The sequence below is a fragment of the Hippichthys cyanospilos genome, chromosome 3, assembly GCF_059441005.1.
Source record: "Hippichthys cyanospilos isolate Australia breed blue-spotted pipefish chromosome 3, RoL_Hcya_1.0, whole genome shotgun sequence".
NCBI lineage: Eukaryota > Metazoa > Chordata > Actinopteri > Syngnathiformes > Syngnathidae > Hippichthys > Hippichthys cyanospilos.
This window is the reverse complement of record NC_142371.1, coordinates 21785156-21808940: the sequence shown is the minus strand read 5'-3', so window position 1 is coordinate 21808940 and position 23785 is coordinate 21785156. Positions and strand designations below refer to the sequence as shown.

Sequence of the window (23785 nt, the reverse complement as noted above, 5' to 3'; positions counted from 1 at the left end):
CGAGCTCTAACTCCAAACCGGACTCACAGGCGCGTGCTCGTGCGCGCGTACTGCGATAGGACCACCCCCGAGCAAACTGGACGGGGCGAACCGGGCTGGCGAGCATGTAGACGCGGCTGCGTTTAGCCGGAGATGGGCCGCGGACAAGCCGGAGCCTCGGGCAACGGCTGATAGCTCGACAACGCATCCGCGCCAGAACCGGTACCGCCGAGCGAGCATGGGCCGACTGCGGAGGAGAGCTTGCGTGGCTCTCTTTCTCTTCGCGCTCTTCATCTTCGGAGCCATGATGGCACTCCGGACCCTCAAGACCGGGGACGGCTTGTCGGATCTGGTCCCCAACACGTCGGAGCGGCGAGCGGCTCAGCGGACCTCGTCGTCCTCCTCGCTCGGTCACCAGCGAACCAAAGCGGCCGCGGCGTCCAATTCGGGCCCGGAAGGGAGCATCTTCGATGATGTTCACATCTTCTATTACGCGTGGTACGGAACCCCGCGGGCGGACGGCAAGTTCGTGCACTGGGATCACATCCTGGTGCCGCACTGGGACCCCAAGATCGCGTCCAGCTACCCGCGGGGGAAGCACACGCCACCCGAGGACATCGGCTCCAGCTTCTACCCGGAGCTCGGTCCGTACAGCTCCAGGGATCCGGACGTGCTGGAGTCCCACATGGAGCAGATCGCGGCGTCGGCGGCAGGTACAACACATGGGCTGGGCCGGGCAGGGAAGTAATCAAGTACCAACATTTCGTTACTCTTTATTGCTACTTTGAGTATTTTAATGAAAGCAGAAGTAACTCAAATACTGTTACTTTTGTACTTAACAGAGTACGCATCCTATTTTCCGCACATTTGAAAGACGTTATCTGTACTTCCGGTTTTTGTTTTGTTCAGAATAGGCTTATTCTATTGCTTATTATTTATGTCAACATCTTGTATAGTTGACAGAATACTTAATTTTACTTTTGTATTGGAAGGAGTCAGATAGATGATTTTTGTCATCATTATTGCGAATTTAAGGAACTTTTACTGGGAGTCAAAATCCAGCACCATGGACAGCTCCTCACGCTTGCGCTGTGTGTTGGAGTCACTCGCATATTTTTGCACAACATTCTCTTGCTACATAGGCAATTTATCTTTTACCTCACATTTTTTGTCATACGTTTTAAGATCAAACAGGACTGAACGGGTCTGTGCAAAATTATACAAAAATAACATGAATCAGAAGCGTGAAAAAAGCCATGTCTATTTTAAAATATATTGTTCAGGCGCCATCTATCGGCAAGGCTGTCCCTATTTTACATCTAATAGTTTTACTACTTCACAAGTGGGTATTGTTAACTTCATGAAGAGATTTAGTTTGAGCTGTGTCTAATATTATGTCCAATGGCTCAGTTTGCTCAAATATTAATGCTTGTGTGCCGCTAGGCCAAGAGACACCAGAATCCTCGGTGTCCAGTAACAGCCTCAGCGGCTAGTGTTCTTGTGCACTTGAACACCAAATGTTTGTACCTGGGGGAGGTTACGCTACACCGCAACGTTAAGATGACCTCTGGCCAGCTGTCCATCTGCGGGAAAAAGTGCAGATAGGATGCAACGCAATCTGTTAATAAGACACTAGAGGCAGAAACATCCAACTGAGGACATTATCAATTTACCCATTATGGAGTTAAATCACATTATCACCAAGCAGAACAGTTGGGTCATGATGTCCTTCTAAAGCATTTGTTTTGATGTTTCTGCAGGGGTTCTGGTGCTGTCCTGGTATCCTCCCGGCATAGCTGATGACAACGGGGAACCCACAGAAGATTTTGTACCTTCTATACTAGATGCTGCATACAGGCACAATCTCAAGGTAAGAAAACAAAATCCTACTGTGGCAACAGAACAAAACAGATCAGGATGGAAACCGACAGGGCAGGACAAGACAAGACAGGACATAATACAATGGAACAGGACAGTGCCGGATGGGAGGACTTACGCTAAGATACAACAAAGAATAGTATAGTGAAGGAAAGGACAAGACACAACAAAATGGAACAGGACACAATTCAATGGGGTGGCCAGCTCAAAACAAGATGGGAGAAGCTTGGGCAGGATGGGAAAGCACAGGGCAAAAAAAAAAGGAATGACAACTGCCTATAAGAAGACAAATCCGGAAGGGACAGGATTGGATAGGATTGGTTGGAATAGGTAAAGTACAGGACAGAAGGGACAAGACACATGAAGATCACAGAGAGAGCAGAGTAGGACCGAATGGCTTAAGATAAGGTAAAAGAAAGGATAGTAGAGGACATTACAGAATGTATAGCGCAGGATGTGGCTGGACAGGACAGAACAGAGAGGAATGGGCAGGACTAGACAACAGGGAAAAATGAGACAACACAAGTATGAGTGAACTGCTCAGAAGTAGAAAACACGACATAAAGCAGGACAAAACAGGACAAGATGAGACAGCACAAGGCAAAAGTATACGAGAACCATCCGGAAAAAGGAAACCCAGGGTAGAATGGGACAGCATAAAACAGGACTGGGACAGACAAAAGTCAAGACAGGATGAGTTTAGACAGTCGAGGCGTGGACATGGTAGGAGGGGACAGCAAATGACAACGTATGTACTCGGACAGGACAGAAAAAGGTAAGGCAGGAGTGGACGAGATGAGACACGAGAGGTCAAGACAGGTTGGGAGAGGAAGATATAGGGCAGAATGACAGAGGACAGGACATTACAAGACTAGAAGGGAGAAATCAGGACAGGACTGGATTACATAAGACAACACAGAATGGAATGGGGGGGGACAGGACACAAAAAGGATGGATAGTACAGAACAGTATAAGGCCGTCTGAAACTGGACAGGACAAGAAAAGTTCAATCTAGTTTGTCTTTCTGGCCATGGTAAAGCAAGACATTTTTTGGGGGGGGCACTTTTCAAAGAATTGCTGAGTATGCAAATCTTCGAGGGCATGTCTGCGGTTGACGCTGACATTTCCGGGACTTGGGGAGGGACACGGATCAAAGAACTGCTGCTGCTGCAGTCCATCACCGTAGGGACTGAACGTACGAGCTCGGCGGTAGCGGTGGAACAATTGCCAATTAGGTCGGAAAATGGGGGAAAATAAGAAAGCATGCGGTCGAACGGTGGCCATTTTGAAAGCTTATAAAAATTTAAAACTCGTCAAAAAGGAGTGCTTATGTGAATGATTCCATCCAACTACTCAGTGAAGCTTGAATATGTTTGAATTGATATGCTCTTGAAAAGCTTCAGCGTCTTTCTTTCTGTTTGAGAAGGACAAAGACGGAATCGGAAGGGGTTTCACATGTCCCAACAATCGGCGTTAATAATGCAGAGACGCCATTTTTCGCTACACGTAAAGACAATCAACCGGCTGACAAGCGCAGTGGACGTAACAAATCCTCTTGGCGAACGTATAAAAGTCTACAAAATTTCATTTGCTCTTTTACCGATTCTATAATGCTTATAAAAAGTGTACACCCCCCCGCTCAAATGCCGGTTGAAGTCATTCCGTGAGCAATTGAAGGAGTGGAGGACAAGGTGGTGGAGGTGGTGCTAAAAAAGCAAGCAATGCACCTTTTTTTATTATCATTACATAAACCGAACACTATTTGAGCAGCACCCACACGCACGCGGGCAAGCCGCTCATGCATTGTGTCGAAGATCTCCGCATTTCTGCTTGACGGCGAGCAGAAATGATCCAGATCAAGCGCCCGATTTATTAAACGCATGCAAATCTGCTGGGAGTGAACACACAATTTGGGATTGTAGGAAATCAGGCTCGAAGCGAGGGCAGAGTGAGATTAAGTTTGGAGCAGTGGGGAATTTTGCATGGCGGGTCCCTGGAGTCATGATGGCCCCCTGGGACAATCTCTCATCCTGCAGGGGATTGAAATATTTCGCAGGGTAAATAGGACGGGAGAGCTGCCGGCAATTCACTGGAGCGCCATATTGTAATTAGCGTTGGGAGTTTTGTATACGAGTATTGCACAGAAGTAAGTACTGTATTTCATTTTATAAAGTGCGAGGAGTGCCACAAGAGTCACTGCCAAGTACAGATCAGTTTTCATGTTTATCGTCAGTTGTCATTCCAAAGAATACCTTAATTCTCCAAATATATATATATATATATATATATATATATATATATGTATATATATATGCACACTACACACATGTATATAGTATTACAAATAAATTTACTGTAATGTTACTTCATAAAACCTGACATTACAATTACATTTAACGGCTGATGTTTCCAACTCCTCAGACATTCGCCTTCATGTTTTTTCCCCCCTACAAAAGAAGTGTTTCAATGTTGATCATTAAATATTAAAAAAAATGCATCAGTGGCCTTTAAATATTCAACTTATGAACCTTTTCAGTATTCTGCGTTATTCTGGATCCCTTGCGACACCGCTGATTGTTTTTTTTTTCCAACCCTTTTAGTTCAGCAAAAAATGAAAGAAAGAAAATGGGCCATTGCAAGGCATACAATTTACATCAAAACGTGACTAGTGTTGAATATGATGTTTCCATCTGCAGGTGGCATTTCACATCCAACCGTACAGAGGACGGAATGAACAGAGCGTACTTGACAACGTCAAGTACATCATTGACAGGTAAGGCGCAGTGATGTCATGCATGGGCTTCTGCTTATATAAATTCTATTTTTGGAACACATTACATGCACTTTTCATAGGTGGGATCACTGGATTCATTCTCATCTATTTTAAGTAAAGAAAGAAACCAAGCCATTGTGGTCCAAAATAGCAAATGTATATGATAAATCATTTGTGTCAGTTATAAAAAAAACTTTGGAACTACATTGATAGCATTTTACATACAAATAACAATTGTCACCCATAACAAAGTGCATCAGTTTAAAATGGAAAAAAAGGCATAGTGTCAATAAGTCACTATAATACATGTAGCAAAAATTCATGTGATTCAAAACATTATTAATAGTAAGAGTGATTATTTACTGGTTGTGACTACTTGTACGATGAACAAAATGGTCTTGAGGCAATTTTTTTTCATGTTCCAATTCTTTTGCTCTTAAATTGAAATTATGTTGTCTGCGTTAATTTGCTGATGCCTGCAGAAACCAAAATCTCAGGAGTATATTACAGGTTTATGTCGCTATTTCTTTTGCAAATTATTTTCCTATTAAATTAGACCACAAAAAAAACTTTATATGAAAAAAAAAAAAACCAACCTCTACCACATGGATTTTTATTTTCAGGTGTATCTCACTTGATATTTTTCTTCCGTCTACTTCTGACCAGACCAAAAAAAAAAAAAAATTCTTTGTGAGTTCTGATTTGAGATGACAGTCAGCTTATAAAAATGGAGTTAGCCCACCTGTCCCTTTCACCAAAGGTACGGCGACCACGCGGCCTTCTACAGGTTCACGTCCAACACGGGGAAGAGCCTCCCCCTGTTCTACATCTACGACTCGTACCTGACGCCGGCGGAGTCCTGGTCGCAAGTGCTGACGGCCGGCGGCTCGCGCAGCCTGCGCGGCTCGGCCTACGACGGCGTCTTCGTGGCCCTGATCGTGGAGGAGCGCCACAAGCAGGAAATCGCCACGGGCGGCTTCGACGGCATGTACACGTACTTCGCCTCCAACGGCTTCTCCTTCGGCTCGTCGCACCAGAACTGGAAGGCGCTCAAGGCCTTCTGCGACGACAACGACCTCCTGTTCGTCCCCAGCGTGGGGCCGGGCTACGTGGACACCAGCGTGCGGCCGTGGAACAGCCACAGCACCCGCAACCGCGTCAACGGCCGCTACTACGAGACGGCCCTGCAGGCGGCGCTGGACGTGCGGCCCGAGGTGCTGGCCGTCACCTCCTTCAACGAGTGGCACGAGGGCACGCAGATCGAACGGGCCGTGCCCAAGAAGACGCCCGCCAGGGTCTATTTGGACTACCGGCCGCACGGGCCCCAGCACTATCTGGAGCTGACCAGGCGCTGGGCCGAGAAGTTCAATAAGGAGAAGGAGCAATGGCTCATGTGAGGCCGCTTGTGGGAGGGATTCCAACGCCAAGCGCTTGAACCGAAGTGAGCTACATTTTTAGTAGGATATTGTACGAAAAGTTAAGCATTTTGGGGGGTCAATTCACATTCACGCTGCCGTAAAAGTTGCCGTTTTTGCAGCCACGCGCACGCGCGCGCACATACACACACACATATATAAATGTAAACAGCTTAGAATCTCATAACTTTGCTGAACATCATGGACAGTCACGTGCATTGTGTGTGTATACATACATGAGTATATAAACACACACATATATATACATATATATATATATACATATATATATCTATACATATATATATATATAATATACATAAATATATACACACACACTGTGTGTATATATACAGTATGTGTATATATATATATATATATATATATATATATATATATATATATATATCTGTGTGTATGTGTGTTTATATACACTTTTGTATACACATACACACACGCACACACACACGTATATACTGTATATTTGTTATATTTGTGTCCACCCCCCCCCCCAAAAAAAAAAAAAAAAAAAAAAAAAAAAAAAAATCAGGCTTATGTCTCTAAAAACGAAAATTGAAATATTGCTATCTGATATTTTTCCCTTTGAAATGATATATAATACATGGAGGTCGCTCAAAAATTGATGAAGCAATTTGAACGTTGCCAAGTGGAAATCCCTAGTTTTGAGGAAAATAGTTTTGGCATATTCATCTTTTAATGATGCACATTACCTGACAACATTGTATACTAGTTCCTTATTTTCATCCACTTGAATTACAATTTCAAGCTTTTGACTGCTGGGAAATTAGTCCCAAAAAGGACACTACTGTCAAATTCATATTTTCGTCCATAATAGACCTCTCAGCCACATAAACCTGGTTTTGTGAAAACACATAATTTATATATATATATCACATCTACACATTGCTAATTTTTTCGTACATAGTCCTGCTAAATTGTAAAACCGAAACATCCGGTAATTTCACTAACAGCTTTGTAACAGCTATCGGTGCACACAATGTAAACAGCTAACAGTTTGAATTAAAATGCAATTAATACCCATCCCAATAGCTTGACACTTTGCTGGCCTCAGAAGATATTTCAGGGAAGCGAGAGCGGGAGTTGTTGCAGGACAGGCAAGTTTGGGCTTTGTCATTTGTGGGTTAGTTTTATGACCGAAAATGTGTATATTTGCCATTTATTTTGTTTCCGGTTGCTTCGTAAAAGCTTCTTCCGGAGCGGAATTTTTCACAATAAAAGCGTCCAAACCTGCATGAATATCAGCTTTTATTGTGCGAGTAACAGCATCGAGGTAACAAGTTTAGCATGAAGAAACCATTCAACTCCCTCAAGGCTTACAAAATGATTCCCAGTAAAGATTTTTTTTACCGTTACATAAAAAAAAAAAAAAAATCCAACCCATTGCATGTAACACATGATTAAATAAATCTTAACAGAAGGACACAATTGTTTGATTGTGACACAATGCGGAGTGCCATGTGATCCCGTAAGTGACTAAAAATGTAAAAACAGAATACAGCATACAGTATGTCACTATAAAAAATAGGATAGGCAGAAACTTAATATATTAAAATATTTTGCATGCACTCTTCTGGTTTTGAAAAAAAAAATAAGATGCTTGATTGCACGCTCCTTTTTTGACGTGAAAATCATCCCAACTCCTCGGAGGTGAGTCCATATTTACCTTCCAGCACGTCCACGGTTGACGAAAAGGCACTAGAACCCAGTTAAGATTTGTTTTTATTTGTCTGTTTTATTTTAACAATTCAAATGAGTAATATTAGTACAATAGAAGCGGCCTGAATGTTTGTTTATTAGAGGCTTTGTTGGTTTGCTAAGTTAACCATTCAAGTACGTACGCCATTGAATATAATCTGCAAGATTTGCATTACATTTCTTAATTTGTGATCGTTTTATTAATTTTACTTTATTAATCAAATAAATTGGCCACTGAAGGTCACCAAAAATAGATTCTGTTTACAGTTTACAGTTCATATTGAACACATTGGCAACATTTATATATATTTTGTACGAATGAAGAATGAAATAATTCCATACTGAAATAATTGATTGCGTAGCCAATTAAGTATTATGGTAATCAATTACTTTATATAATTAAGTACTAATGTAATTGATTTATTTTTGGCACTTAAACACTGATATACTTGATTTGATTAAGGCAAATTATTTGATATATACTGTTATTATACTTTTATATTTGATCAGGTAATAAAGTACTGTATCTAAAATTGATTGCTTTTATGTATAAAATATTGTATTTAGTATTAGCCATTTTAGACACTCATTTAGCCTAAGACTTGATTTTTTTTTTTTTTTTTACAAAGATATAAATGAGTACTTGTGATTGAATGCCTGGACTCTTAAAAACCGTAAAAATTTGTCTTTGGGACTGAATGACAATCACATTTTTACTCATACATATTTATAAAAATAAGATCTACTTTTTTCTGTCAGTGGTAGTACATGCATTTATAGTCAAATCTCATTTGGTTTTATTATTTTTCCTAAGAGATATTCACTAAGAATATGACTTTTTACAAGTAATATTTAAGAAGTAAAGCAGTAGTAGACCACACAGGACTAGTAATCAGTTTTCTTCTAATCATATCAAGAGGAGGAACTCACCAGCCAGGTCTGATGATGCGGTACTTTCCGGGTGCTGACAGGTCCACCACGGTGGACCCGAGGCGGCTCTGGTCTCCTATTGGTCCTCCGTCCACCACCACGGCTAGCTTGGGCCAAAGATCTTCAAACTCCTTCAAATCCAAAAGACGGAAAATGAAAAAAAATATCCCTAGCAGTTGAGCAAATGCTATGGCTATGAAAACAGAAAAAAAAAAAGGCACTAAACGTTTTTTGCCGGAATGAAAACTTTTTTTATACATACTGCTAAGCAAGGCTACATATTAGCAAAGGTTGCTAACAAGCTGCTGGTTTTGTTTCAATGGAATAATTTATCGACTGAATAAAGTCATCAACGTGCAACGCGAAACAACAAATCCATCCAAAGAACGTCCTTCTCGTGCCCGTCCCATGCGAATACTTACATGGACGGCCACGGTGCTGTTTTGTGCGCTGACATTAGCGCTGGTTAGCGCCAGAGGCTCGGCGCACAGCTGACAAAGACGCCGCATGAAGGCGCAGTCCGGAATTCGGACGCCGACGAGCTGAGCGGGGCAACAAACAGTCAAGGGCAAGCTTCGTTTCAAATCAAAACAAAAACAGCTGACGACTTACCGACGTGAACGGGTTGAGTTCTTTGTTGAGCGTTTCTGACCTTTCCATCACCAGTGTGACCGGGCCTGGCAGGAGGTCGTGGAGAAGATCTTCTTTTACTTTCACCTTGCAGTACCTGCACAGAGACGAGATGTTTTGTCTTGAGTTGTGAGAATTCCCGGATGAATTAAGAAAATTACACTTCGTGTACTTAAATCAAAGCGCATGGCTAAAGAACGTCTGCTAGCTTAATGCTAGCACACGATACAAAGTGCATTACATGAGCTAGCATAGAGTAGCAATGATTGACGATTTATTACATTTTCCCAGTGGAAAATGGGATATCTGATATCACTCAAGTACTCATCAATATTAAGTATGAGAACTAGAATGTTCGATCCAACTTGTCACGTGCCACCTCTTGTTACCTGTTAATAATTGATTTTTGTGAATTGTTTTCTACTGTAATCTCAAAAACAGGACACTTTAGGTTTAGTATTTTTCTGTGGACAAGTATTTATTCATTAGTATTTCTTTTTAAGAACAGGTCTGACACTTTGTTGATTATTTTTTGTGAAGAAATATTTATTTATATTTGTTTTTTTTTTTTTTTAAACAGATCTCATCTATGATCCAGAAGAGGACATTTTACTTTGATTATTTTTTTATGTGGACCAATGATGTTTGAAGGGTTCTAAAGTTTCATGAATCAAACACTGATGGCATGTTTTAAGACATTTCTTTAATCCAAAAATGCTTTGCACTGGTTGAAGGGAGTAATGTGCCTGTGGGAGCTTCAGGGGCATTACGGTAAATGCAACAATACACACTCCTACTCCAGCTGTACCTATAACAGACATGGCAACCTCCAAAGGAGTGCCACCCCTCCATGTAATTTAATTGAATGATAACTAACTAGAACTACCGTTATATTTAAAACATACTGATGGTCTTAAAAACACATTTATTTGCAAGTTTTTGAAATATATAATAATGTATTATTTTTTTAATGAAAAACGGTCTAAATCTTACAAATTGTCACTTAAAAAAATCCGTTAGCTAGACAATTGAAACAAAAATAGTTCGGCATTCCAGGTATAGGTTTGTACCATTTGGTGATGATGAATTACGTAAATGTTCTTACTTGTATATGTTGTGGATTTCGCCTACACAAATGGCCAAAGGCTTTTGTTCGTTGCGACCCTTGATGTCGTAGATTTCGCGGACTGCTGCGGAGTTCTGGGCAAGGCACGCTAGGCCGTAGATGGTGTCTGTGGGCACGGCGATCACGTGACCTTCTTGCAGGGCCTGTACAGCGCAGCTCAGGATGTCAGCAACATCTGAGGCGAATGGATTACACTTTTAAAGATCTTTTTACATCAAGTTTCTTTAGTGACGTTTCAAATACATTGTCCGGCTGAAAAAAACAAAAACAAACAAACAAAAAACAACCTTGCACCTAAATTGTCCCTGAATTGTGAAAAACAACTTTATTCTACAGCCATTAATTTGTACTCAAAAGTCTTAAACGTTATGAGTATATTTAGAGCTGCTTATTGTAAAATTAAACAAAAAATTCCTAAAGTTTCTCAGTTTAGGCTGCTAAGTGGTGGTTCAACGTATTAAGTTTTAATACATATTTAAAAGAGCGGAAGTTCGAGAATTAGTAGAACAATCCAACAGGTGCCAATTAGAATCTGACGCAATACACCGGCACGATTACGTTGCCTCCGCTTTCAATTCTGCGAAACTTATAAAAAAGAAGAAAAAATGACTCGCCAGTTCTACTTACCTGTACGAGCCTCCCGAGGAACAAACGGCCCATCACCGGCGGCCGTTGGCAAATGCAGAACTTTGGTCTTCAGCCGCTTACACATCTCACTTCCTACTCGGTAAACTCCAGGAGAACAGTGAGCACCTCTGTATTTAATTATTTGAACTGCAAACTTCCGAAAACAAATCATGAAACAGCCTCAGAAAAGGAGAATTGACAGGTCAAGCCGCTGGAACATGTTACAGTCCGACAACATGGGTCAATACGGAAGTGAACTTTTCCGGGTTACGCCCCCAAGCCTCGACGACATATTTCTTAAAGGGGCAGTGACTTAAAAAAACATACTGTACTGTATTATTGCCAACCTTACCACATAAATATGGTTATTAGTTTTGTTAAAAGTGGCCCTCAGAGATAACTGTCGCTCACTAAAGTAGTAATTCTGCCGTTACTGTCAAATTGGACAATTTTAAAGATTAATAAATACTTTTAAAGGTCAAAACCATCTGGACCAACCAAAGAGAGGCACCAAGATAATGACCCTTTCAAGAACATAAGTATCAAACTCCAGTCCTCGAGGACCACTATTCTACATGTTTTCCGGTTGTCCCTTCCCAGCACACCTGATTCAAAAAATTGCTTATTACCAAGCCCAAAAGGATCTTGAAAAACGATCCTAATCATTTGAATCAGGTGTGTTTGAGAGGGTTAGAAAACATGCAGGACACCAGCCTTAGAGGACTGGAGTTTAACACCAATGATTTAGGATATTTGAACCACCTGCAGGCTAATGACTTGCATTAATTCTGTGCACAATTGCTTTGTTGGGCTTTTCGCGATAGAGTCCACAATGTCTGAGGCTAACGACGCAAGTACCCTGGAAATGGAACCGGTCAGTGGAGAATTATTTTCTTTTTAAGAAAGTTGAGTTATATGAGCCGATAAATTATGTAAATTGTTTCATAGACTGTACAGGACGTCGATGAGATGATTCAGACTTTGTCTGAGGAAATAACCTTGTGCCATGTAATCCTTGAGGACTTGAAAGATCTTGATCACGTTCTGAGGGTGAGGCAGCTTTTACTCCATCTCGCAAAACGTGACTCCATCTTTTAATTAACCAAGTTTTTTTTTTTTTTTTTTCCAGACAAAATCTCTTCAGGATGTGACCTTGCCGCCACAAACTCGATCGACTTGATGCAAAAATAATAAAATGGTGCCACCGTTTTGAGACAATAAGGTTTTATTAGTATATTGCTCTTATTTGAGAAAGTTATCATACGACTTTGTACGAAACGAGCATATGCAAACATTTACCATGATACATTCTCTTGAAAAAATACAAATCCTCGCTCTCTGGGTGACGAGACATCCCTTTTGGAAGCACCGACTGTTGTTGAATTATTTCTTTTTTGAGTTGTCAAATGAATGTTTTTCATTTGCTTCCAAACAGGTGTCAAAAACAATTGTCAAATTGTAAAATGGAGACAAAAGGCAGAGCTGGTTAGCCGGCACATCGTTTACTCATAAAGCTCAGAAATGAAAACCTGCGTCTGTTATTCCTATTCTTATTTGAAACAAAATAATTCTTAAAACAGAATCTTTCATTAACTCGTGTGTTCCTTCAATGCAAACTGGGATTAAACTACTTTCCTCGAGAGGGACGCGTGCTTCAGTGTTCACACATCCCAAAATAACTTTGTTTCATTTTATAATATTGTGTAGTTGGCATGAGTGGTAATATCTATTTCTCTCTCTCTCTATATATATATATACATATATATTATAGCCAACATTTGCAACTGGAGTGATGCATATAAAAATACTCTGAACACAAAACTATTCAACAAAGGAGGGAGATCTTGTGTCGGAGCGCCTGCGTGCATGCCTCTGAATGCCTCACTTTAAAAATTGCATAGTTAACTCATCGTCCGTGTGAATAACGACGTTGTCTTAGCATTTGGACCCTCATAATACTGCATATCTGGAATGGTTCTGAGAATTTACAGCAAACTGGCCAGTTGAGTGGTTTTTGGGGAATGAAACTCGAAAGGAAAATAGAAAAAAAAAAAAAAGAAGTGAGCACTCATTTGATGCATTTTGCCCTAGCTCAAGAAAACAGTGACCAAGAAGCAGGGGAAATCTGTTTACAATGTCACAATATAAAAATCATGTACTTTTTTTTTTTATGTTTTGAAATGTACTGTATAAGGACAAATCGCGGATGGTAAACTTTTTTTCTATCCGGTCATTTCAGTTTGTGGACAACACTGTACATTCGTGAAAATAGAATGAAATCTTGCGAAAAGTATCAACGATGAAGGTGACGGGTGAAATTTCAGGATGAAACTCAAAATTTCACAAAAATGACATTTTTGGCTATTGAAGCGAGATGAAACCAGCCAGGACAAAGTTGAACCAATACAGTATATGCAGTAAATATACTGCTTTACAGTAATAACTAATACATATGTACTCAAGACTTAAAAGCTAAGTGTAGGGAGTCTCTGTTGCATACCTATACAAGTACAGGCATTTTTTTTTTTTACAACAGGCTAATGATCTTCGAAGCTCAAACCTTTAGCTGGAATTTTATAATAGCCATGTTTGCCAAAAATTGATTTATTTGGACTGATTTTTTTCTATGCCAGTATTTTGTCTTAAAATGAATAGTGGATCCAAATATGGGCTATTCTGACTCCTAATAATCAGTGCGTTCATCCAGAAAATTCACCTGAAAGCCAAAATCCCCAATTTTTGGGTGTCTAACCCTAACCCTGCGAGGAGGGTTTACTGCACCTCTCCACCAAAATCAGCTGGGATACATACCAATATTGACGCTACGCTAAACGGTTTAAAAAATGTCAGACTGTAGGTTTACCAGCAAGTTTTGAAATGTTAAATACAGCTATTGCGTACAAAACTGTTGGTGCTGGACAGTAGGAGGCAGAGTGGATTGGTTGAAACAAATTGGCGGGAGCCGGGATCTTTTATGAGCTGATGCGTCCCTGAGAGGGGCCACAACTTCATATTGACAGTAGTTGTTAGTTGTGGTTTCAGTGAGGACATTTTCTCGCTATAGAGTATATTTCTTCCCGAAGAGGAAGAGTCATTCAGTAACACATAAAAAAAACAAACTAAAATGCATGTGTGATCAGAATAAATTAATAAAAGACTCTTCATCTATCATAACAGCATTGCCAGTAGGAAATTAAAGGCTTAAATAAATTAAAATGTACAATTTTAAGTTAGATTTAAGTTACAGGGAAGCGATGCAGCCATTTTGTCGAGGCGGCTCAAATCTGAATTTTGAGAAAAAAAAAAAAACACATCTTTTTGTGTCCATCCGTGAGATTGTGCTGGGAGCTACTCTTGATCAGTGCATTAAAACCAGCTCTAAGCATGTGTCAGGACTTTTTTTTTTTTTTTCCTATTTCAAGTGCAGTTACGAAAAACCTGCTCCGAACCAGTCGAACGGGAACACTCACAATTTCAGTGTCTGGACAGCACAACTAGACTGGATTTCATTATTGACGTATATACAATTTGAATGATTATTAACAAGCCTCCTAAAAGGACAAAAATACTTCTACTGCATTTTTCCCTGCATTAATTGCCGTTGTCTGTTAACAGTGAACTCAACTACTGCAAGAGATTCAAACGTTTGTGCAGCTATGTCGCACAATGCCACAGAGAGGAGAATGCACTGAAGGTACGGGAGGTTCGAAGCACGCGCTATTTAAGGAAAGAGGCAAAACCGGGCGTCGCGTCTCACACTCGCGCTTGTCTAAGGACCGCCTTCGGTGGCCATGCTGAAGTCGTCCGCGACCAGCAGCAGGGCCTCGATGTTGGCGGCCGTCTCCGGGCTCTGCAGTGAGAGGAAGTCTGACACGTCCATGTTGGCGAGTCCGTGAGACGATGCCGAAGACGGCGGCGGGGGGAAGGTCCGCGCGGGGGAGGGATCGACTTCACCCACCTTGGAGGAAGACTCTGGGAGGCAGCACGGAGAAGAGGAGGAGGCGGCGGGTTGGGGCGGAGGCGTTTGGGGCTGCGTTGGAGGAAGGGAGGGCGGAGGAGGAGGGGGAGAGGTGTCTGCCGCTTGCTGTTGCGCTGAGGAGGAGGAGGAGGAGCCCGCCGAGCAGGCTTTCTTGTCTTTGGCCGTGTCCCTGCAGGCGCAGTGACACTGGCACGACTCCTCCTGCTTGATGATGATGACGGGCAGGCTCAGGCCAATCTGCTGCACGGAGCTGCCTGAAAAGACCATTTGGAGGAAGAACATTTCAAATCATTGACAAAAAAAAAAAAAAAAAAAAAAAAGAACTCCTCCCTAACACCTACGTTAAGGACCATAGTAATAGGAGTTAAATCATTCAAATTTGCCATACCCTTGCACGTGAAAATCAAATTCCTTACTGCGCTGGCAATAGGTTAACTCATTCACTGCGATTGACAGCTATGTATGTCAAAAGTCCATTTGAGCTTGGCTGGCAGTGGATGAGTGAGAAACATTTCGTATTCCTGAAGGCTTAAAAAAGTTCAAAACAAATCTTACCAGCATTGCCGCCCACTGGTATGGCTGTAGTAAAGAACACCTTCTCCACTTTTGGACCACCTTGTGACTGTGGAGAGAATAGGCGAGACGTCAAAATGGAATCGCAAGAATCACTATGATGAGTCGCGGGCAGCTTTCTAACTCACTGCTTGTTCGGGATTCTGTTGGCTGTTGGCCGCGCTGCTCAGAATCCACTGAAGATTTTGGTCGGACATAACCAGGCTGGGCTGCAGCAGGTTCTGAGTTGGCGTGATGGTAATAGTGGCGGGGCCGGAACCAGAGACGGCGTTACTGGCCAAAGGCACAGGTTGAGCTACAGCTGCCGGAGCATCCGAAGCGGGAGCCGTCAAAGCGCCCGGCAGTGGAGCCGCTGGAGTGGGCACGGCAATAGGAGGGGGAACCGGACCCGGCTGGGCCACGTTATCCGGCTGAAGGAATGTCGGCGGCAGTGTCACGTAGTGCTGCGGCGCCGCGTGGGTCTGCGCTTGGACGGAAGCCTGAACGGGGCCGTCCGAGATGTGGACGAAAGCGGGCGCTTGAGCGGAGGTGGTGACAGGGGTGGGGGCGGAGCTTAGAGTGAGGTCCTGGGAAGGAGGAGGGGCCTCTATGACAGAGGCTGGGCGGGAGCAGGTGGGAGTGACAGAGAAAGAGATCAGAGACGAGGCTTCGGTCACCGAGGGCGGGGTGGGGGTCTCGAGACTGAAGCGCTCGGTGAGATTCTCTGAGGAGAACGCAAGTGTAGATCAGCAGACGTACAAAAAATATCACACGGCAAAAAAAAAAAAAGTCACAAACGTTCTTACCAGTAGGATGGGCCTCATCTTGGCTGATGCTATTTTCAGGACTTTGGAACATGAGCTCAAAGATTTTCACAGGGATCACATTGTTCAGGTCCAAATTCTGTGCCTGTAATAGGGTTAGAAATTAAAAAGGAAATGCAAATTTGCACAGCTACTAAGTCAGCACTAACTGCAATCTGAAATTCCAACTTCCTTTAAACTCAGTTTGAAATCAGTTTATGACAGCCTCAAATTATGACAATCTTAGGAACATCTTTGTTGTGATTCTAAATCCATACTGAACTTACATTATGTATTTGCTCTCGCAGCTCGGAATCAGTTGAGATCAGACTTAAGTCACTGAGGCACAGTGAATGATTTGCGTCCTAAAAATGTTTCAAACAAATACAAAAGGATGAATGCAAACTAATTAATCTGGCAGCATGTCACAGAAACAAGATGTAACTGCTAGCGACTGATGACATGTACGTGCGGGATTGAATAATAACACAACACACGGTGTCCCGCGGAGCGAGAGGCCGTCATGTCGTGACTCACTTCGGACAGCGGGTGCGTGAGGGTGACGCTGAAGGGCTGTCCCTTGTCATGACCCCGAATGTGGCTCTTCAAACTGTACTGACTGCTGAATGTCTTCTCGCAGCCATCGCTGGGACAGTTGAAAGGCTTCTCGCCTAGAAAGGAATTGCAAAAGTGAATGGCTGAGCAGAAACACAACATTAATGTATAGCACTCACCGTGATTCATTAGGCTTGATAAATTATTACATTTTCCTCAAATTGTTCAATAAATTATTCACCGCAAATTAAGCATATATATATATATATATATATATATATATATATATATATATATATATATATATATATGTATATCTCCAACCCTGAAGTAAGCACATCCTTGAGTAGGTTTTTGTTATTATAAAACAAGAATATACTAAACCAAAGGCTTGTGCTTGACATGCACACAAAACATAGAACAAAGAACAAAAAACATACCTGTGTGGGTCCGTACGTGCGTTTTTAAGTGATGACTTGCTGCAAAAGCTTTCCCGCAGCCATCATGGTCGCACCTTGTGAGGACAAAAAAATAGTCACTTAAATTTTTTTATACGCTGGCTGTATCGTCCTCCGAATAAAACACATTAGGAAATATAGAATAACAAATTGTTCTCGTGAGATTTTATTCTCAAATGGTTTGTTAAAGCACTGCTCACCGGAAAGGCTTCTCTCCAGTGTGTGTGCGAATGTGCTTCCTCAAGTCGCTGAGAGTGGTAAAGTACTTTGTGCATCCCTCGGATTCACAGTTGAATGTTTTGCCCGTGTGGAGTCTCTGGTGTGCTTTTAGCCTGCGGAAACAATTGAGTCAAGTTTACCACAAGCGGCAAATAAAAACTTCGTTAATTTTTCATTTAAATGGGCTTGCGTATAGTTTTCAAGTCACAGGGTGAACATAACTTCATCAGTCCTGGTCAATATCCTTTATCTTTACAATGTAAGGCACCAATTTCTACACGGATGTTTCTTGCAGGTGTTGTAATGGTGGCAGGAGAGAAAGATCAAGACCAAAAAAAAAAAAAAGAAGATATCACAAGTTTGGAAACATTTCTATTTAAAAACAGTGCAAGACAATAAAGTTCAACTATTGTATGGGGAAAAAAAGGCATACTACAGCAGTACTTGGGAAAAGAAAAAAACGTATACAAAAAACAATTTGAAATAGGGCTCCATTGCCTGTCCTGGTGCACAACCTAGTGGCCGAAAGGCTGACACTAATTGTGTGCTTAAAAACACTAATTTAGTAGTTAGCAGCCTTTCATAAACGACAATATTAGCACATGAAGATTCCCCAAAAAAGCAAAAAAAAAAAAAAAAAATCCCCAAAAGCACTCTTATCTGAGAATAAAATGTCACATGTCACTCTATTGTGGCTCCGTTTTCATGCAAGATTTACACACCAGGGGGTAGTAAAGCACAAAACGTAGCTAGACAGCTTGTGATGATGAATAAAAAAGTGTAACGTACTTAAATCTACTTATATCCCTATGTAGGCATGAAATAAATGGTAGTTTTCTGACCTAAATAGTAATTGCTAGTTCATTAAAGGGACACCGTGTAAGATTTAGACAGGTTTTCTTCACAGACAGCAGGATGTGCTGCAGGTGCAGCATTTACCATTGTCCTTAGCTATAACAAACCGATTACGAACGTGACAATGTTCCACGTAATTACCTGTACAGGGTGTTAAAGGCTTTCTCGCAGCCTTGCGCGTCACACTCGAAGGGCTTCTCCTTGGTGTGGACGCGGACGTGGATTTTGAGGCTATAGGAGGTGAGGAAGGCCTTGCCGCAGCCTTGCTGGTTGCACACGAAGGTGTACTCGCCGCGGTGGGTCTTCTGGTGCGTGCGTAGGTTCCCCGCTGTGCTGTACGTCCTTGTGCAGCCTTCAAACATGCACTGGTAGCGTTTCACCTGAGGGATGGAGAAAGGGGGTGGCCTCAGAATGGTGCACATGAACCAGGTCTTGTATGAGGTTGTTTAAACTGTATATGTTGAAAAAGAAACAGGACACATTTCATCCACTTTTCATGTAGTGACTGGATATTTTCCTTATTCAGTGCCACCAACGAGTATACTCGTCAATTACATTTTATAAATGCTACTCTACTGTAAATTTAAATCTTGGAAAGACCTTCACCAATACACAAAAAAAACAGTAGATGGTATTGATGCCACATTTTATGAATGAGATCAGCAGATTTTGTGAGACCACTCTTGATAATGTCTAAAATCTTAAAAACGGCTGGCAGTGAATGAATTTAAGTGCAAATACAGGGACTCAGCATTAGCACTCGGAGCAAGCGAGGACAGCCAAAACCACTGTTCCCACATACAATACAGCACATTTATGCCGGTTTTAATGCAGGACACCATCAGTCTCTGACTCTCTTCACTCATCCACTCAGGGCTTCAGGGCAACAGGCGTTTAAGTTCTCTGGAATGTGGCCGTAGCCTCAATGAAAAGAATTTAACTAGTAAACATTATGAGGACTTTTTTTTGCTTTGCTCAGAATCCAAAATATAAATACACAATCAAATGTGCAGACATAAATCAGCCAAAACAAAGACCGTAAATCCAACAATGCACATTGAACAAGAGCAGTTGTGCCAAATGTTGGCTGGGTAAACATCTACAGTATGCTGTTTGTTTGGTAAAGCGTAACCACATGAATTCCACCTGCGCAATCTCATTACTACAGCGTAAGAGCTGAACAAAATATTTATAAAAATTGAGCAATAATATCTTGGCAAATACACCATTTTTGAATTTCTAGCAAGCATGTGTTAATGAGTACCAAAACAAGGAAGTGAATCATCTTCCCTTTTGTTGTGACTCATGACACTTGTTTCACCATCTTTTTTCTTTACAAGTACAATATGCAGACACGGGATATTCAATTATTATCATCTGGATCTATTCAAACATTCAAAACAAATGCGTTCAACTATTAGCTGGAAGGGTATTTATTTATTCAACCATAAAGGGCACCATATATGTACCTACTTGGGGCTAACATGTCATTGCACAAATGCATTTTGTGAAAGCATTTTTCAGTTTTTTTGCAGATATTTTGTGTTTATGAAGGGTTCAGGTGTAGACTAATCAGAGCACGATAGTTTTCACAATTTGGTCATGTGATGGTCAGAGGGTGAAATACTATAATAAACTATGAGAAGAACTAGTCCGCATGCTTACCTCGGTCTGCTTGGTCTCCGGACACTCCGAGTGCAGGGTGAGGGTAGCGCCCTCTATGTTGCGCGGCATGGGGGTGGAGCCCGGATTAATGGTGAACTGGATCTGGTCGGGCGAGATGGTGTGGTGCACGTAGCCCTGCGACATGGCGTCGGCCATGAAGGACTCCTCGTCGCCTTCCCCTTCGGTGAGGAAGTTGACACCATCTTCGTCGGCTCCGCAGTGGCCCTCCTCCTCGCCCTCCTCGTCCAGCCGGATGGGGTCCCGCTCGATGAGCACCGTGGTGCGGTCGTACACGCGGCCGCCCGACGACGACGGCTCCGCCATCAGGCGCTCGCCCTTGTCGAATCGGATCTTGTCTTCGTCGTCCTCGTCGGCCCCTTCCAAGGGGTCCACCTCTACCTCGAAGTACAGCGGCGCCTCTGTGCGAGGGCCATTTTCAGACATGGTCCGACTCCTTAGGGTAATTTGCGTGTTTCAATCTGATGAAGCATATGACAGATTTCAATCAGCACTGATTGGCTACGATGGGATAGCAGTTTAATGAAAAAATAAATAATAAATACATTTAAAAAATAAAAAAAGAGTGGCCAATGATAAGTCAGCTGCTAACTTGAATTCAAAACATTTGCCGACACCCATGTCACTCATCGGGCACAACCACACCTTGTTAAGTGACACAAACTTAAAAGTCAAAGAAATTATGGTTTGAAGTACGGTGAGCCCAAGTGGACTACAACAATATTCTTCATCATACATGCACAATTTGTTGTTTGAATCATTCACTACCATTGACAGCTATCAACGGCAAAGATCAGTTTTTACTGGGCTGGCAGTGAACAAGTCAACTCATATACCGCTATTGACAGCCGTAGAAGCCAAAAATCCATTTCAACTGGACTGGCTGTCAAATAATTAGTTTTCTTTTTATACAATTACTCTATGAAATAATCATAAGAATAAAATATTTAAATAAAATCTGACTGCTAAAGCCGCTGTAGACATACTCACTGACCGAGGATTAACTGCCTTTTTTTTTTTTTTTTTTTTTAGTGATGACAGTTGTAAAATACGTGACAACCATTGAATTATTGCTGCAAACTATGGGAAATTTCCTTGAAGTAAATTGAAATATTTTCCTGTATAATGCCGTGTCTCCTCTAGGACGAGCAGTACTAAGGTAAAAGAAAAGCAACTGCTTCAACGCTTTCATTGTTACATTGGCTAGGCATGAACTGATCGCTCACAATGTGGAAAATCTGAAACATGTATTTTAACGCAGAGCAAATATCTAACTTATTGATTTGAACATGGAACAAATGAAGAGTTAGGAGCATGAGATTTATTCTGCTTTGCTATTATTTTTACATTGTTGCCTAAGTGTTGGTGTGTCTTATAAACAGCAAAAGAAAATATCAGAATTTGTCCCCAAAATCAAAGGTGTGTATTATGTAAATATGTATTCAAATAAGCATGACTTTTGGATGTATTTGTTCTGTTGTTAACAAGATGCTTTTGCAGGTGCTTCTAGGATATTAAACAGTATTTGAAGTTTGGTAACAGTACTTTATCGGTCACTGCATCAACCCGCTGACTACAGATGAAAATTAGATTGTAGCTATTACCGGTCTTGTCAACACATTTGTTGTGCAATATCCTCGTTAAATAAATAAGCAGTCAGTATAGCACCACATGACTAAAATATAGCATTTTTCGATTAACAATCAGGTACAATGACGACGAGATGGAATTTGAACAAATTTGTTTTTTTTTGCAGACATGTTTATCAACTTGGTGCTCCTTCACTTAAGTCTACATCCATAATATAGTCCTCATCACATAAAATGACAGATTCTTTAAATAGCTAACATACTTGATCAATAAATGATTCTAAAAATTAAAATATACACTCTATTATGCAATTTCTACAACAATAAAACACATTTTTGGTTTTGAGTGGGTGAGCTGAAACGAATTTAAGTTAATCCACTCAATGAGACCAAAGATGTTTTTTCGGGTTCTTTCCACTGCTATGTCAAGAGAATCTAGAACTTTCCTTTCAATGGCACAAGGGACGACACTGTTAAAAGCGTCACGAGATAAGCAACTCACAAAGTGGACATTTGACATTCGTGACAGAATAGGAAATATTCAAAATAGCATCATTCACCTTAAAAATGACCTTACAACCGCCTTGTCATTTTATTGAACATAACAAGGCAAGCTAACATTCCGCCGGTACAAAAACACAACACAACGTGAATCGTTCACCGTGCAATAATCCCCCAAATATTCATGATCGTGTGTGTTTTTTTTGTCAAGTTTGTCTTGATTTTTTATTTTTCAGATGAGAGGCACAGTTAGCATCACCGCCTAAGATGCATTGCTAAAATATACATTTTAACACATACAAACGTTTGACCCTACCAACTGAGCTACGCAAAGGTAAAAATAAATACGCATTAATTTGTACACATGCAGTCTATCTATTTGATAAAAAACGCCAATACGTAAAATCAGCTTCAAATCGGTCATCTAACGTTACAGAAGATGCTAGCTGCTAGCTTAGCTCAGAAGCTAATCACTTACCGTTTGAATGTCGACAGCTGACCTCAAAACTCTCAAGTCTTCACGCAATTATTTTCGCTGACAACGCTACAAACTCGCTTTCCCCGACTCACATACCCGGTCGCGATGTTAAATGTATTTATTTTACCTGAGATGGATTTTTGGGGAGGGCTTATTCCCGTGCTTTGGGATGTTTAGCAGTCTAGCCTCCCCTGGATACCAAACAACGTCACACGCGTTGAAGTATTCCTGGTGCATTGTGGGAAATTTCAACAACAACTTGACCTCACCGCCCACTGTTAACTCATTTCGAAAAAGACCATACCATTTGGTTTCGTTTTTGTTTTGTTTTTTTAATTAAAAAAATAAAAACATAAGCGGTAACCATCACCCAGATAACTCCTTTTGAAACTGAATGTAAATCTGGCATGACACGATTTTGTTTTCGTATAAAAATGAAACGTAGTATTTGATTTTTATAATTGCCAAATTGGAATGGAATCTATTTAAAAAAAATCTTTTAGAATTAAAACATTGGTGTTACAAGAGCTGCACTTTTTCACAAATTGTGATCACATTGTGCCTTTTTTCTTTATTTAAATATCTCTTGCCCAATTTTTATTTTCCATGCACAAATATTTTGATCTGGTTGATTTCAATATCCTTGTAATGATGTCCACACCTAAGAACTACAGATCGTTTTGAATAGCCTGTTTGAAAAACTGTTTTTGTAAAGCAGCACAAGGGGATCGTGTAACCTTAACTGTCCTTTTCATGGTGAAATAAAAGTGTTTTGAATAAATGGGCAAATCAACATAAGTTGAGCAGGTTTTATGTTTTTGCGATATCTTGCTCAATTGTGGTAGAAAAGCAGTTATAAGGGACGGTTTAAGTAGTACCAATACTGGCCTGTGGAAGGCAGCATCGTGCCATTGGGCTTATTGCTGAACAACAGAAACTAGAAAAAGAAAATAGTAGACAGGGTTGCAAATATGAGAAAAAATTCCAGTAAATTTCCCTAAGTTTAGTGTGAAGAATA

At 41.1% G+C, this 23785-nt stretch overlaps 3 protein-coding genes across 8 annotated transcripts; 1 reads left to right on the top strand and 2 right to left on the bottom strand.

Moving 5' to 3' along the window:
* On the top strand, positions 1 to 7317 carry maneal (mannosidase endo-alpha like). 2 transcript variants are annotated; one of them, XM_088411018.1, is made up of 4 exons: positions 1 to 692; positions 1740 to 1849; positions 4554 to 4630; positions 5418 to 7317. In XM_088411018.1, exons 1-4 carry the CDS (start codon positions 218 to 220, stop codon positions 6025 to 6027), a joined length of 1272 nt encoding a protein of 423 aa, XP_088267144.1. In that variant the 5' UTR covers positions 1 to 217; the 3' UTR covers positions 6028 to 7317. The 2 variants fall into 2 exon arrangements, with proteins under 2 accessions (XP_088267144.1, XP_088267143.1); XM_088411017.1 differs by having other exon boundaries at positions 2 to 692; positions 5391 to 7317.
* yrdc (yrdC N(6)-threonylcarbamoyltransferase domain containing) lies at positions 1653 to 11362 on the bottom strand. Of its 2 annotated transcripts, none has more exons than XM_088411019.1 (6): positions 11096 to 11362; positions 10448 to 10643; positions 9325 to 9439; positions 9135 to 9254; positions 8713 to 8843; positions 1653 to 1775 (listed from the first exon to the last, which is right to left on the bottom strand). In XM_088411019.1, exons 1-6 carry the CDS (start codon positions 11265 to 11267, stop codon positions 1664 to 1666), a joined length of 846 nt encoding a protein of 281 aa, XP_088267145.1. In that variant the 5' UTR covers positions 11268 to 11362; the 3' UTR covers positions 1653 to 1663. The 2 variants fall into 2 exon arrangements, with proteins under 2 accessions (XP_088267145.1, XP_088267146.1); XM_088411020.1 differs by lacking the exon at positions 1653 to 1775 and adding an exon at positions 7316 to 7782 and having other exon boundaries at positions 11096 to 11361.
* A 940-nt stretch (positions 11363 to 12302) lies between these two features.
* On the bottom strand, positions 12303 to 22990 carry mtf1 (metal-regulatory transcription factor 1). Of its 4 annotated transcripts, none has more exons than XM_088411571.1 (12): positions 22768 to 22963; positions 20182 to 20660; positions 18658 to 18896; positions 17643 to 17774; positions 17425 to 17498; positions 16967 to 17100; positions 16717 to 16794; positions 16433 to 16535; positions 15776 to 16350; positions 15630 to 15696; positions 15054 to 15328; positions 12303 to 14962 (listed from the first exon to the last, which is right to left on the bottom strand). In XM_088411571.1, the coding sequence occupies exons 2-12, from the start codon at positions 20623 to 20625 to the stop codon at positions 14849 to 14851; spliced, it is 2235 nt and encodes a 744-aa protein (XP_088267697.1). In that variant the 5' UTR covers positions 20626 to 20660; positions 22768 to 22963; the 3' UTR covers positions 12303 to 14848. The 4 variants fall into 4 exon arrangements, with proteins under 4 accessions (XP_088267697.1, XP_088267699.1, XP_088267696.1 ...); XM_088411573.1 differs by having other exon boundaries at positions 12303 to 14945; XM_088411570.1 differs by having other exon boundaries at positions 12303 to 15328; positions 22895 to 22990.
* Between the last annotated feature and the right edge of the window lie 795 nt (positions 22991 to 23785).